Genomic DNA, 15892 nt, shown 5'->3' on the forward strand with positions numbered 1-15892 from the left:
GATACTAAACCACGACGACACCCTTCCCATCTTTCTCCCAATGCTCTCTTTCCTTCAGTTTCCAGTAAGTTTCATATCCGCTTATGATAAGTTTACCAGAGATATTGGGAGATTCATCATTTCCTGAATTCTTCTTCTTGTCATCACAGAGAAATGCTGTCGACACACAGCAGCCCTTACAAAACTCTGGAGAGGAGGCCCCAGGGAGGACGAAGCATGCCCACCACGCCGGTTCTTACCCGAAATGCCTACAGCAGCAGTCACTTGGAGTAAGAGAGCTTCATTCCCATTGCTTTGACTCTGTTGATTTTTGCTTTGAGGTTTCATCTTGCTTTGTTGTATTTTTTGTTCATGTCAAATGACTTCCTGCTGCAGGATCTTGTTTTATGGTTCTACATTTTTTGCTAATTTACAGTTTCAAATATGTTGGCAAAGAAAATATATTTGATTTGTTTGGGTATATATATGAGATTTTTTTTTTTTTTAGTGTCTTAATTTCTCCAACCATGTATTACTATTCATTATTCAATGATGAGAATGGCGATAGTAACAGTAGCAACGTTTTGAAGTGGCTACTGAGTGTCATGCTAAATGTTTTATGTGCACTATATTATTTAGTCCCCTATTGTGAGGTGATATTGGATATTGTTTTCACATTCATTTTACAAAGGAGGAAGTGAGATTCAGAGAGGTTAATTAAGTATCTTACCCGAGCTCATCTTGCTGGGAAATGGCAATGCCATGACTCAGTCCAGTTATCTCTGACCTCCACTCTAGTCTAACACATCCTAATATCCTGTGGGAAGGGAGGGCCCTCCAAAGACATGTTGAGGTTTTCTGGGTTTTATTTTTTTCCAGGCTCTGTTGCAGGTTGTGCATTGTATCGGCTTATATCTTCTGGTGCAGGTTGTGCATTATATCGGCTTATGTCTTCTCTACCCTCGTGGGATTTGGTTTGCACAACTGACAGAACCTAGTTCTTTTTTTCTTCCCATGGTCATGAACTTAAGTGTGAACCCATGGATACTGTTGCATGGCCAGCTTTGGAACCCTTACAAATTCTATCGCAATTCAAGAGCTCTGAAATCATTCAGCATGGGGTGCTTTTTTCTTATTTGGGTCCTCCCTCGTTGCTTTTTTTTTTTACAAATTTGCCTTTCTTCTCTTTCAGACCCGAATCTTCCTCTCAGCACTGCCGCCAGCGTAGCGGAAGCCTCGAGTCCCAGTCCCACCTGCTGTCTGAGATGGACAACGACAAGCCATTTTTCTCCCTTTCCAAATCCCAAAGAAGCAGCAGCACCGAAATCCTCGACGATGGGTCTTCTTACACCAGCCAATCAAGCACAGAATATTACTGTGTGACACCAGTGTCTGGCCCTTATTATACCACCCAGACTCTGGATACTCGCGCCAGGGGTCGGAGGAGGTCAAAGAAACAGAATGTTTCTACTTCAAATTCAGGAAGCATGCCCAACCTCGCACAAAAGGATAGTCTGAGGAATGGTGTCTACTCAAAGAATCAGGAGCCACCATCTTCCAGCTACTATATTGCCGGGTACACACCATATGCGGAGTGTGACTTCTATTACAGTGGTGGCTATGTCTATGAGAACGACACTGAGGGACAGTACAGTGTCAATCCTTCCTACCGATCCTCAGCCCACTATGGATATGACCGCCAAAGGGACTACAGCAGATCCTTTCATGAAGATGAGGTCAACCGGGTGCCCCACAATCCATATGCAACTCTCCGGCTGCCAAGAAAGGCTGCTGCGAAATCTGAGCACATCACCAAAAACATCCACAAGGCCTTGGTGGCTGAGCACTTGCGTGGGTGGTACCAGCGCGCCTCTGGGCAAAAGGATCAGGGGCACAGCCCACAGACGAGCTTTGACTCGGACAGGGGATCACAGAGGTGCCTGGGGTTTGCCGGGCTGCAAGCACCCTGTTCCCCAAGCAGTCATGCATCCTCCTACTCTTCAGGTAAGAATGCTGTGGAAATGCATGACACCTGGATTTCATATATATCCCGTTCCTCGCTCACACAAACTTATTCTCAAGGATCATGAGACCGGTACCCAAGGCCATTCAGTGGAACCCACAATAAGAATTGCCTACTTAGGTTGGGTTTAGTAGTTCATACCTGTAATCCCAACACTTTGGGAAGCTGAGGTGGGAGGATTGCTTGAGTGCCCAAGAGTTCAAGACCAGTCTAGGCAGCATAACAAGACCTTGTCTCTAAAAAAAAAAAGAGTTGCCAACTTAAAAACAGTTCTGTCTAGCTCTCCCAAGAACACAGTATACCTGAGTCTTCTAAAACAAACTGCAGAGTCAAATCTAGCAAGCATTTATTGAGCACCCATTCTACATATTTATGTTGACAGTCTCATCTCTTAGATGTGTTCAGGTCATTGAGGTTTGATATTTTAAAAGAATAGCGTAAACCTTTTCGATAAGCAGAAATCATTAAAAGTGTACATTGTTGGCCACCGTGTGCAGTGGGTCTCACCTATAACCCTAGCCCTTTGGGAGACTGAGGTGGGAGGATTGCTTGAGCCTAGGAGTTCAAGAGCAACCTAGGCAACATAGCGAGACCTCAGCTCTACAAAAAAAAAAAAAATCAAAAAAATTAGCCAGGCATGATAGCACATGCCTGTAATCCCAGCTACTTGGGAGGCTGAGGTAAAAGGATCACCTGAGCCCAGGAGGTCAAGCCTGTGGTGAGTTATAATCATGCCATTGCACTCCAACTTGGGAAACAGAGGAAGACCCCAACTCAAAAAGAAAAAGTCTACATCCGTCTGTTCACCACCAAGATTTGATCATCTAAAGATTGTTTGGACCTGGGCACGGTGGCTCACGCCTATAATCCCAGCACTTTGGGAGGCTGAGGTGAGTAGATTGCCTGAGCTCACAGTCCGAGACTAGCCTCGGCAACTTGATGAGCCCTCACCTCTACAATAAATCAAAAAATTAGCCAGGCGTGGTGGCTTATTCCTGTAGTTCCAGCTACTTGGAAGGCTGAGGCAGAAGGATCACCAGAGTCCAGCAGGTCGAGACTGTGGTAGCTGTGAGTGTGCCACTGCTCTCCAGCCTAGGCAATAGAGTGAGACTCCAACTCAAAAAATTAAAATAAAGACTGTTTGGAGTACTCGAGTAGCTGCATAAGGCTCAAAATAGTTCTGATAGGAGCTGGCATTTATTAAGCACTGTTCTAAGTACTTTATATCTCTAAATTTGGTATTTATATATACTCCACTTTATGATTGACTTACATAATTTTCAAAGCTAATTTTGATTAGAGGAGATATTTCCTTTATACCTTCATGTTGACTTTGGCTCCTAACTTCGCTAACATTTGTGAAGGACTTCCTGTATACCCCCAGCTGTGCTGAGTCCTTTAAGTAGAGAAATGGGGAGAGATTAGGGGAGGGCTGCTTATGGTTTTATTTATACAGCAAATGAGCAGACATATCAAGAAGCTGAGGACCCAGTGTTGAACTAGTTCCTGGCTACAATGAGCTTAGAGTCCAGTCAGCAGCTAGAGGAATGTATGAAAATTAAGCAATTTTAAAACTCTAAAAATGGCAGGGCACAGTGGCTCACACCTGTAATTCCAGCACTTAAGAAGGCAGAGATGAGAGGATTGCCTGAACCCAGAGGTTTGAGACCAGCCTGGGCAACATGGCGAGACCTCACCTCTACAATAAAAAAAAAAAAAAAAAAATTAACCGGGCATGGTGGTACACACCTGTGGCTCCAACCAAATGGAAGTCTGAGGCAGAAGGATTGCCTGGATCCAGGCACGTGAGTGTGCCACTGCACTCCAGCCTGGGTGACAGAGTGAGACTCCAACTCAAAAAGAAAAGAAAACTCTAAAAATAAATGAATTCTTAAACTGTCAAAAACCTGAGGTCATGAGTCTTGCTTTTTCCCTCATAAGCATGACATCTTCATGAGACATGTTATAGGGATTTCTGAATCATTGTCTAAGAGTCAGTGAAAACTATACCTTTATTTTGTTTTATTTTTTTTTGAGTTGGAGTCTCACTCTGTCGCCCAGACTGGAGTGCAATGGCCGCTCCCGGCCACCGCAGCCTCCAGCTGCTGGTCGCCGGCGATCCTTCCACCTCAACCTTCCAAGTAGCTGGAACTACAGGCACGCGCTACCACGCCCAGCTAATTTTTGATTTATTATAGAGATGAGGTCTTGCCAAGTTGCCCGGGCGGGTCTCGAACCCGCGGGCTCAGGCAATCCACTTACCTAGCCTCCCAACGTGTGGGATTACAGCCTGAGCCACTGAGCCCGGCTGAAAACTATACCTTTAAAAGTTTCATGTGCTTGTTGATCAGAGGCATTTCCATGGAGATTTCTATTTGGGTTCAAGTTCTGTTTGTGCAGGACTTTGGACTTCCGCTAGGGCTGTTCCATCTATTACCTTATCGAACTTATGAAAAGGCTTCTGTGATTGTTTCATGTTATTTATGGCTCTGACCTAGAGAACGTTTTTCTTCCCCTTAAAGATTAAGGTGTGCATGAAGAAACTTTCACAGGCCAAACCTGGGCAGAGTATACCACAAGGATAAAGTCAAACAAGGAGGGTGGAGACACATGAAAGTGTTTGTCAGGACACAGGGCTGGAGTAGTGCCCAGGCAGAAGCAGGTGTAATTCAGGAACCTCAGTATTCCTGGCTGTTGGCTTAGTGTCGGGGGCAAAGCTCAGAATGGAGTCAAAGCTTCCAGTTCAGACCCCGTGTTAGCCTTGCTGACACCAGAGGGATTTGGTCCTATCAACCAAGAGAGATCATTTTTTAAGGAATTACAGGGATGAAATCAGTAATCCCAGAATTCTCTTCTGGAATTTTCCTCATACCTGTCTTCATTTTGTAGCTACAGAAATGTATTTCAACAGGCATGCATCATTCTTACGAAGAGATGAATTCCCAATTATGTGGCAAATTATCAAGGTTCTTGTAGTCCCTTCCAACCAACTGAGGTCTGTCTTGATGACTTAGTTTTAGTGGTAATGACAACTACCATTTGCTAGCAGTTTACTGTGTGCCACACATGTTCAGTACTTTATATGCAACAGTTTTATAAGGTGAGTGCTGTCATTATGTTTATTGTTATTATCCTAATTTAACAGCTAAGGCACTTCCGGCTTAGAGAGTTTAAAGACCCTGTCCAACCCCCTTACCACACTACTAAGTGGTGGAGTGGAGAATCTATCTATATGACTCTGAGACATATAGATAGATAGGTAGATCGATTTTTTTTTTTTTTTTTGAGTCAGAGTCTTGCTCTGTTACCTAGGCTGGAGTACAGTGACACGATCACAGCTCATCATGGACTCTACCTTCTGGGTTCAGGCAATCCTTCCACCTCAACCTTCCAAGTAGCTGGGATTATAGGTGCATGCCACCATGCCTGGCTAATTTTTTTTTTTTTTTTTTTTTTTGTAGAGACATGGTCTTGCTATGTTTTCTGAGTTTGTCCCAAATTCCTGGACTCAAAGTGATCCTGCCACCTCATCCTCCTAGAGTGCTAGGATTACAGACCTGAGCTACAGTGCCCAGCCTGATATACAGTCTCCAATGTACAAATGAGTTCTTTTCCAAGAGTGGGTTCTAAGTTGAATTTGTTTGTAAGTCCAACAAAGTTAGCCTAGGTACCCAACGAGCACAATCAGCTATATAGAACTGTACTGTAATAGGTTTATAATACTTTTCACATAAATACATAAACACAAAAAACAAAACGTTTTTAATCTTACAGCATAATACCTTGAAAAGTATGCCAGACACATGAACTAACTTGTGTGATTGGACATGCAAACATATGTAGGGGACTTACTGTATTTATTTATTTTGCATAGGAGTCTCACTCTGTCACCCAGGCTGGAGTGCATGGGCACGCTCATGGCCATTGCAGCCTTGGCCTACTGGGCTCAGGTGATCCTTCCACCTCAGCCTTCCAAGTAGCTGGGACTACAGGCATGCGCCACCACACCCGGCTAATTGTTTGATTTATCGTAGAGGTGAGGTCTCACCAAGTTGCCCGGGCTGGTCTCGAACCCATGGGCTCAGGCAATCCTCTCACCTCGGCCTCCCAATATGCTGGGATTATAGGTGTGAGCCATCACGCCTGGATTTTTTTTTTTTAGAGACAGGGTCACTTTGTTACCCAGGCTGGAGTGCAGTGGTGTGATTATAGCTCACTATAGCCTCAAACTCTTGGGCTTAAGCAATCCTTTCTCCTCAGCCTCCTAAGGAGCTAGAACTACAGGTGCACACCACCAAATGTATCTAATATTTTTATTTTTCTAAACACGGCGACTCACTTTATTGCCTAGGCTAGTCTTGAACTCCTGGCCTCAAGCAGTCCTCCCACTTTGCCTCCCAAAGTGCTGGTATTACAGGCCCAAACTCTGACATCTTAACCACCAAGCCTCAGAGCCTCAGATTTATAGCCTGGTCACATTATTGGAAGCTCACAGTGAGAGTGTTAGATCTGTTAGTCCAAACCTCATGGCCTCCTGGGCCACAGATGAGTTTTGAAAATGTGTTTATCCTGTAGTGATCACAGGTATGTTGTGGGTGTGAGAGAGGCGTAGGTCCGGATCCAGGAACAGGAAATGAAGAACAGGAAGGATCTGTGAGCAGGGCTGGGCTTTTGAGTTTTGGATGACCAGCATGGCATTGTGCATCCTAGGCATGGAGCAGGACTGGCTTTATAGAGAGAACAACAAACACCCAGTGATGAGGCATTCATCAGGCTTTGTTCTCAGAGTAGTGCATGCTCTTGTCTTGTTCCATTTCAGTTCCTCTGTAGAACCAAATCTCTTCTTCCTGAATTCCTTCCTGTACTTATTACTATCTCTCACATACCTTTTTTTCTTTTTTTTGAGACGGAGTCTCACTCTGTTGCCCAGGTTGAAGTGCGGTGGCACACTCATGGACACTGTAGCCATGACCTGCTGGGCTCAGGTGATCCTTCTGCCTCAGCCTCACAAGTAGCTGGAACCACAAGCATGCGTCACCACACCCAGCCTATTTTTTGATTTATTGTAGAGATGAGGTCTCGCCATGTTGCCCAGGCTGGTCTCGAACCTGTGGGCTCAGGCAATCCTTTCGCCTCTGCCTTCCTAATTGTTAGGATTACAGGCATGAGCCACTGCACATACCTTTTTTTAAGGCAAAAAATAATCTTGATCTTCTAGAGGACACTGTTGCCTTTGACTGAGGAATGGTCAAGTCTCCACAAGTCAACTTATGGAATGCTTTTCCTCCAGAGCCTCTGACAAACCCAGTCATCTTACCTTTACAACTGAAGCCTTGTGTATTCAGTCTTCAGACCCTGAATGGGAAGATTCTCTCAATACAGGAGAATTTTTTTTGTTTGTCTTTTAGTTTATTTTTTAAAAATTTTTAAATTGACAGATCTGTCTTTTGGTTAACCGTTTCCCATTCTTAATAATATTAATCGCTATTTATTGAGTGCCTGCTCTGTATCAAGCACAGTGCTAAAGAATTTCATAATTACCTTATTTACTTCTGGTAGCATACCTATACAGAATATAATTATATTATTATCCCCATTCTACAGATGAGGACACTGAGGCTTAAAGAGGATAAACTATTTGCCAAGGCCACATGGCCAGTATGTCATCAAACTGGAATAGGAACTCCATTGATTCCAAATTCCATCTCTCTCTTTCTTTTCTTTACTTTTTTTTTCTTTTTGGACTCACTCTGTCACCTAGGCTGAGGTACAGTGGCATGCTTACTGCCACCACAGCCTTGACTTACTGGACTTAAGCGATCCTTCCAACTCAGCCTTCGAGAGTAGCTGTAACTACAAGTATGCACGACCAAGTCCAGCTGATTTATTTATTTATTTATTGTAGAGATGAGGTCTCACCAAGTTGCCCAGGCTGCTCCAGAACCCTGGGTTCTTTTGCCTCTCCCTCCCAAATTGCTGGGATTACAGGCATGAGCCACCACATCCAACCAAACCCTGTCTCTTCATCTCCACTCTGCACAACAGCTGATTATAATATGCATCTAAATGACCCAAACAGTTTCTACTTTGAATGTTTCCACTAACTTGATCTCTCTGTTTTTATTTCTAGTGTCTTCTACGAATGCTTCTGGAAACTGGAAGACCCAGTTAACCATAGGGCTATCAGACTACGAGACTCCAGCACATTCTTCTTACACCAGCTGTTATAGCAATGTCTATAATCCTTTGCCCTCTCCAAGCAGGTGAGGAAGCAATGCTTGAAAATTCAAGAAGCCTGTTCCTACTCAAAAGAATTCAGGAGCTAGGCACAGTGGCTCATGCCTTCAATCCCAGCACTTTGGGAGGCCAAGACGGGAGGATCACTTGAGCCCAGGAGGTTGAGGTTTCAGTGAGTTATGAATATGCCACTATGTTCCAGCCTGGGTGACTGAGCAAGACCCTGTCTCAAAAAAGAAAAAGAAAAGCAGGAATCCTACCTACTTTATGAATGTTAAATAATCTAGTTCAGGGGTTGGCAAAGGATAGCCTCCAGGCCAAACCCACTGTTTTGGTAAGTAAAGTTTTACTGGGAAACAGCCATGATCATTCATTTACGTTACCTACGGTTGTTTTCTGCACTATGAGGGCAAGGCTTAGTTGCAACAGAGACTTTATGGCCACAAAAGCCAAAAATATCTGGCATTTATGAAAAAGTTTGCCAACCCGTAATCTAGCTCATTAAAACCCTAATCTAACTCATTAAAACCCTATTCTTTAGCATCTGTACATTAAATTTTGAGTCTGAAGGCTTTTAATTATAGTACTTGAAACTGCATTACTGATATGTCCATTTAAGTCCCTCCTGGAACCTTGCAGGAAAAATATCGCTACTCCAGGAAAGGCTGTTCATACCAAAGTTCCTCACAGACAGTTGGTAGGCTTGATTTCAAACATTTGCTGCCTTTTTGTGTCTAACCCTGTGTTCATTAAGAAGCAACAGATGCCGCCAGCTGTCCTATTTGTCAAAATAGTTCTTTGCAAGCTTTAGAGGAAATACACAAGAGCAGTTTGTTAAAGTAGATTTTTTTAAAGTTGCAAGCTCTGAATTACAAGTTTTTTGTCTTATTTTTATACATAGGACGAGTTAAGTTTGAAGAGGTCATTTCTCCCTTTTGCTTTCTCACAAGATAGTATCCACATCCCTGGTACCAAGAAGTAGAGCATTAAGAAAATTTAGTTATGATCTCTTTAAGTCAATTTGCTTCAGGCACATACTATAATTTGTAAAGATTATGATATCGGTGAATTTGAGAGGTTAGCAGGTTCTTATTAAGACACTCCGTGTTACGAGCAAATTGGAAATACTCAACCCCAAAAGCCTTATTTTTCTTCTTCATACTCAGAGGAAATTTTTCTTGGCTTGAAATATTAATCCAATTGTCTCAACTCAACAAAGACTGTGCTCAAAATAGAATTTTAATGAAAATATACTTCAGAGGACGTCAAATAGCTTGGACTTTTGTAAATAATGTTTGAAAATAAGTTAGGAGCAAGAACCAAAATGACTGACCCCAAATTTGAGCTGACTCCTTTCAATTCAATTCTAATTATTTGTTAATAATACATTTGCAGATAGTTTTCATGTTTGTATCATTTTACTTTGCTATTTGTTGACTCAGAAATGATATGAAACATTTGCCGCATAAGACAGTTCTAATATCCTGAACACTACTTTCACTGGACTCAGGAAGTGTTAAATATTTTTAGAGAAAAATCAGTGTTTACCAAGTCTGCCCATATATTTCAAGCAGCCCAAGATGACCTGATAGGGCAGTCTGATGTCAGAGGGGCATAATGTACAGGAAATTAGAAGTTACTTAAAGGTCCCTATTGTGTGTTTGTGTATGTGTGCGCATATATGAATTCGTGGTGGAAAATTTGGAAACTAGTAAAGGGATAAATAAGTAGGAAATAATTTAGCCATAATTCCACTATCTCTAGATAGCAGCTATTAATATTTTGTCATATTTCCCCCATTTTTTCTGCATTTGTTTTTAACAGGGTCATAACGATATTGTATATACAATTTTTTTTACTTTTAATTATTATTATTTTTTTAACTGGAAATTAATACTCACTGGGAATTTTGGCAACAGATTGTAATTTTTTTATTTTAAGACGTGCGGTACAATTCAGGGTTAGGTATGTATATACAATTTTACATCTTGTGTGATATATGAAATTTTGCATCACCTTTCTTGAAACTTACAACCATGTTCCCATGTTCTTAAACTTTTAAAACCTTATTTTATATAACTGATATGATATTCCACTCAAATATACTATACTTTATTTAACAACTCCCTGTTTTATGAACAGTTGAATGGGTTTTAGGTTTTGTTTCTTTTTTATTATAAGTAATGCTGCTATTAACATCTTTGTGCAAAATATTTGTGTGAATTCCAGGTTATTTCCTTAGGATACATTCCAATAAGTAGAGTTAATGGATTAAATTGAAAAATGTATTTTTTTTTAAGCTCTTGCTTTCCAGAAATATTTGCCAATTTATCTTCCCAGCCACAGAGATGTGGAAGTGCTTATTTTGTTTATTTAGGACTTTTAAAAATTACGATATACTCTGATCAATTTAATGTAACCTATTAATAAGGCAAGTATAGTAACAATCATAAAGATTTAGAAATCTGCTCTAAAATTTCATAAATTGTTTTTATGAAAACATATTTTTTAAAATACGACAAATTAGGTTTTAAGATTAAAATGAAAACTTGGGCCAGACACAGTAGCTCATGTCTGTAATTCCAGCACTTGGGAAGTCCGAGGCAGGAGGACTGATTGAGTCCAGGAGTTTGAGACCAGCCTGTGCAGCATAGCAAGACTTTATCTCGATGAAAAATTTTTTGAAAAAGTAATCAGGCAGCCAGGCTTGGTAGCTCAGCCTGTAATCCCAGCACTTTGGGAGGCTGAGGCAAGTGGATTGCCTGAGCCTGTGGGTTCGAGACCAACCCAGGCAACTTGGTAAGACCTCATCTCTACAATAAATAAAAAATTTAGCTGGGCATGGTAGTGTGCGCCTGTAGTTCTGGCTACTTGGAAGGCTGAGGCGGAAGTTTCACTAGAACCCAACAGGTCAATGCTGGGGTGGCTATGAGTGTGCCACTGCACTCCAACCTGGCGACAGAGTGAGACTCCAACTCAAAAAAAAAAAAGGTAACCAGGCATGGTGGCATGCTCCTATAGTCCTAGCTGCTCAGGAGACTGAGATAGGAGGATCACCTGAGCCTAGGAGGTTGAGGTTGTAGTGAGCCATGATCGTGCCATTGCACTCCAGCCTGAGCAACAGAGTGAGACCCCAACTCAAGAAAAAAAGAAAAAAGAAAAGCTTTATATGGTTGGATTTTCTTTTAAGCTAAATATTTTAAATACTTAGCAATGTATTAATTGTTTAAAAAAATAAATGTAATATATTACTTAAAGATCCTTTCCCCTGGAGTATTGAGGCCTTAAAATTATAGAAAGATACAAATTTTGACCAACAAAATTTTTTTCCAGTACAATTTGGTATAATTGCCATTAACATAAGCTTTCCGAAGTAAAAACGTTAAAGCTACCTAGTATATTATAATATAGTCAAATTCTTGGCTCTACTGCTACAAACTATTTTCAAATAATTTTTTTCTTTCACTTCCTGTTTTCTATTTCCTTTCCTCTTTCCTATCTAACTCTATTATTAGGCAAAACCAAGGGCTTCTGTCCCCAAGAATGGTTGTGTCTCCAGAAATGAGATCAGTTTTAAATTCTCTTTTGCTAAGTGTAGCCAGCTGTAGTAAGTACTGTCCCTCAAATCTGTTTGCTGTTTCTTGCATAGCAGTTTTGTTTGCTCTGACTGATGTGTAAAACTATGAAACCCAGCTTTGTTTTTGTTACATGAAAACACTAAAAACCTTTATTTCAGAAGCTCTTCTGCTAAAGAGTTTTCTATTACCTTTACTAAAAGACTTTGAAATTAAAAATAAGTCTACTAACTATCTAACTTATCTTAACCTACTATTCTAATAAAGCGGTATTGCTTGTATGATAGGATGCCCTCATTTGCATATCCCATCCAAATATGCCTATGGCTTTTTAATGTGATGCCATTTCCTAGGTCATTCCCAAGGCATATAAAATATGTCCCAAAATGTCCCTGCCGCTCCGCTTTCTATATATATGTTCCTTTGTTCCTGAGGGAAGCATCTAGAACCTCTTGAACATGCATTATAGTCTTACACTACTGTGCCTTGAAAAATGTATTTGTCTTCCCAGAAGGCCAGTATATTTCCTCAATTTGAAGAATACTTAAAATGTGGCTGTCAAAATACAGTTTTTAAAAAGGTAAAAATAGGACTTTCAGTCGGGCACAGTGGCTCATGCCTGTAATCCCAGCACTTAGGGAGATGGAGACAAGAGGATTGCTTGAGTCCAGGGGTTCGAGACCAACCTGGGCAACTTGGTGAGACCTCATTTCTATAATAAATTTTTAAAAAATTAGCCAGGTGTGGTGGTGCATCCCTGTGATTCCAGCTACTTGGAAGGCCAAGGCAGAAGGATCACCTGAGCCCAGCAGGTTGAGGCTGTAGTACCATGAGTGTGCTATTGCACTCCAGCCTGGGCAACAGAGTGAGACTTCAACTCAAAATAAATATACACATTTGACCTTCATACAAATAAAAAGTGGGCATGTGCCAAAGATTTGTTTAACTCACTAATACAGGGATAAAGCTGGTTCAAAGAGAATTCAAGACATTGAAAGAGAGAATGTTGGAATAAGATTACTAATTAAGATATAAAACAGTTAATGGCCTACATGGTAATAAAACTGTAACCATAGTCTTTTCTACTAGACAGAAGATATTTGTATTTCTTCCAGACAAAAACCCACAAGTTAATGTGTGACTTAATATAATCTTGGTCCTAATCAATGGTGAATGTAAGTTAAACAAAGGTATATCTCCCTAGAGAATTAAATAATTCTTTTATGGGCCTTTTAGACAATGCCTCCAATATGACATCTAAAGAACTTGTAGTCATTCTCTGCCTTATCTTTAGGTTTTGGAAAATTTTTCTTAACAGTGCTTACTACTAACTTCTTTAAATGTAGTAGTCTTTGTGTTGAAGGAACAAAAATGACCACAAATAGTAACATTTCTACTTTTCTCTCATAGACAGTACACGGAGATCAGTCAACTGGACGGTACAGATGGAAACCGATTGGAAGACAGCCTGGAGAGTAGTGAGCAGAGGCTCTTTTGGCATGAGGATTCAAAGCCTGGAACATTAGTCTGAACTGCAGTCGGACCTCTTGACCGAGCACTGCGTTCTCACACTAGTGTGCCTTGCAAAATGTATGTCTTCCCAGAAGGTGGTCGGCTTTAGAAACCTAACAGCATCAAAGGTTGAAGAGAAGATTTAGGTTTCTCCGGAACTGAATCACACACTAAGCCCTACAGAGCCCCTGAAGGAGGACTTGCCTTTCAAACTCCAGACGCTAACCCAACAGCAAGATCTGACCACGTACTGAACCATTGTCAAGAGAGGACTCAGTTTGAAGCCTTTATCAATAGCAAGCACTTTTTTAGGGAATAAAAGTTGTTGAAGGCAAACCTCTAAACTGTAAAAATACGTTCAGGGTGTCCGCAGGCAGGAATAAGGATGGGAAATTTCGAGCACAATTCAGAATGATGCGAGAAGGGAAACCAGAAGCGTCTGTGTCATTGCTCACCATCACAAAGTTTGAATTCGTGAGCCAACAAAGAATAACATACTATTTCTACATGGACATGGATTATTTAGACAGTATTTGAAAATTACTTGAAGAGAAATTGGATTTTCATGAAGTTCTGAATGAGTGTAAATGTTTTTTATAAGGATATTATAGTGATGTTTTTCATAAGTACCATGAAATGGGTTCTGGAAAGACTTATTATTGAAGCATCCTGTAATATAACTTATGGTAGCAGATTGGGGAAAAATGAAGCAGTCCACTGAATAATTGACAAACTCTGCTTGGAGAATTTTTTAAGGTACAATATTATTGAGCTCCTTTTTTCTTTCTTTCTTCACTAATTGCATGATGGTTATTGTTTGAAGTGACAAACTTAGTATGGAAAGTTTTTATAATTATGAGTAGGAAAAGTATTTTAAGATGATACAGAAAGCACCCAAAACAACAACAACAATAACAACAACAAAACAAAGTCATGGCATTTTAGATGAATTGAGTGCCTTAAAATGGTGAACATTACAAAATTAAACATAATGCCTGGATTCCACAATTTGTTCTGAGTCACCAAGTGACAAAAACAAGATTTAGCAGTTAAAACAAAACAAAATGAAAAAACCTCCAAGCTGCAGTAGATTTAATTATGAGGCTAAAACTACCTCATACTTTCCTTGGAAGAACTAATTAACTATGGTTTATTGTAGGGTTTTTTGGTTTGTTTTTTAGAGCAAATGATTTCCATATTCTAGATTGATCTCTTTTTGCTATCTTTGCTTCAAAATTTCATAAAAAGGTGCTCCTTTCCCCTCTTTTATACAAGATTCTTGTTCATATTGTGAATAGAAAAGTTTCTGAACAACTTTTTTGGAACATTTTCTATCTATATTCCAAAGCATGTAATATATACATAAAAATGGTTTGTTAAACTGGTCCTTAGTCATTTGTATCATTAGAAATGAAGTTTGGGGAAAAAAATTTGGAAAAAAAGACAGGCAAAAAAATAACTTATTTCTTTTTGCATATTTGTATAGCCTTCTAGAAACAGAAATAACCTTTTTGCATATTCTTTTATTGTTCTAACTTTTTAGGACCTATTATTTTTTTACATAGGTCAATAAAGGAAAGGTGTGCTACTGAAAATGTTTATGTATTCTTCTGTTTGTGTTTAGGGTTCATACAAAGCTGTCTGAAGGGCTCTACTTCAAGTGAGCATGTTGGACAAGATTTCACATTTTTATTTCTGATATTACCGTATTTTATTGATTCCAAGATGTACGTTTTATCATATTTACGTCTGAAAACAGGGTTCATCTTTTGATTGATGGCATTCCTAGGTGAATTGGCAGTGTTTTTCTTTCTTAATGGTACATAAAAATAATGCTGTATCTTATAATAAAGTCGTCTTAGAATTGATGAAATACGGTAGTTAATTGTCTTGCTGAGGATCACTGAGAACTTTTAAAATTTTTAATCTTGAGAATATTGTTTATTTACAGGAAATAACTTATCCTAATTTCACTGATTGGCAAACAGTGTTTTTGCATTTAAGAAAATATTTCGTCTGGCATCTTTTTATCCTGCACAATGGGGAGGGGGAGTGGGGAGTGAAATGTGGGAAGATCTTAGTATTTCCATACATGTAACTTTCGTAAAAAATAATCTTTTCCTGCTCAAGAAATAGTATGCCAAGAATTTCCAAGTATGCCTTGAAAGGGCAAATAGAACTTGCCTGCCAACAGGAAAAGAAGGTAGAGAAACAGAAACCCAACAGGCCTGCATAGCTCCCCTCTCTCTTTGAAAAACATCTCTCAGCCATCTTGGTATTAAACCAATTAAAATCACATTGTTTATTAAAACCCAAAGAGTGACAAAGGTAAATTATTCAACATGTAAACTTTTACTTATTACAAAATATCATATACTTATATGACATTTTAAATGCAGACACAAAATAATATACAACATAAAAACGTAACTGGCCAGGTGTGCAGTGGCTCATGCCTGTAATCCCAGCATTTGGGAGGTGGAGGCAAGAGGACTGCCTGAGTCCAGGGGTTCGAGACCAGCCTGGGCAACTAGGCGAGACCTCATCTCTGCAATAAATCAGGTGG

The 15892-nt window shown here is 40.1% G+C and overlaps 1 protein-coding gene across 1 annotated transcript in view; it reads left to right on the forward strand.

Moving 5' to 3' along the window:
• Nucleotides 1-15194, forward strand: part of FRMD4B (FERM domain containing 4B) — a 233164-nt gene extending 217970 nt beyond the window's left edge. Inside the window, exons 20-23 of the mRNA XM_008065027.2 lie at nucleotides 150-269; nucleotides 1172-1983; nucleotides 8133-8265; nucleotides 13225-15194. Of these exons, the coding sequence (XP_008063218.1) occupies nucleotides 150-269; nucleotides 1172-1983; nucleotides 8133-8265; nucleotides 13225-13345 (1186 nt within the window). The 3' untranslated portion in view covers nucleotides 13346-15194. The remainder of the gene's footprint in view (nucleotides 1-149; nucleotides 270-1171; nucleotides 1984-8132; nucleotides 8266-13224) is intronic.
• Nucleotides 15195-15892: the final 698 nt, after the last annotated feature.

Source organism: Carlito syrichta, unplaced genomic scaffold, assembly GCF_000164805.1.
Source record: "Carlito syrichta isolate Samal-C Ts95f unplaced genomic scaffold, Tarsius_syrichta-2.0.1 Scaffold308136, whole genome shotgun sequence".
Lineage (NCBI taxonomy): Eukaryota > Metazoa > Chordata > Mammalia > Primates > Tarsiidae > Carlito > Carlito syrichta.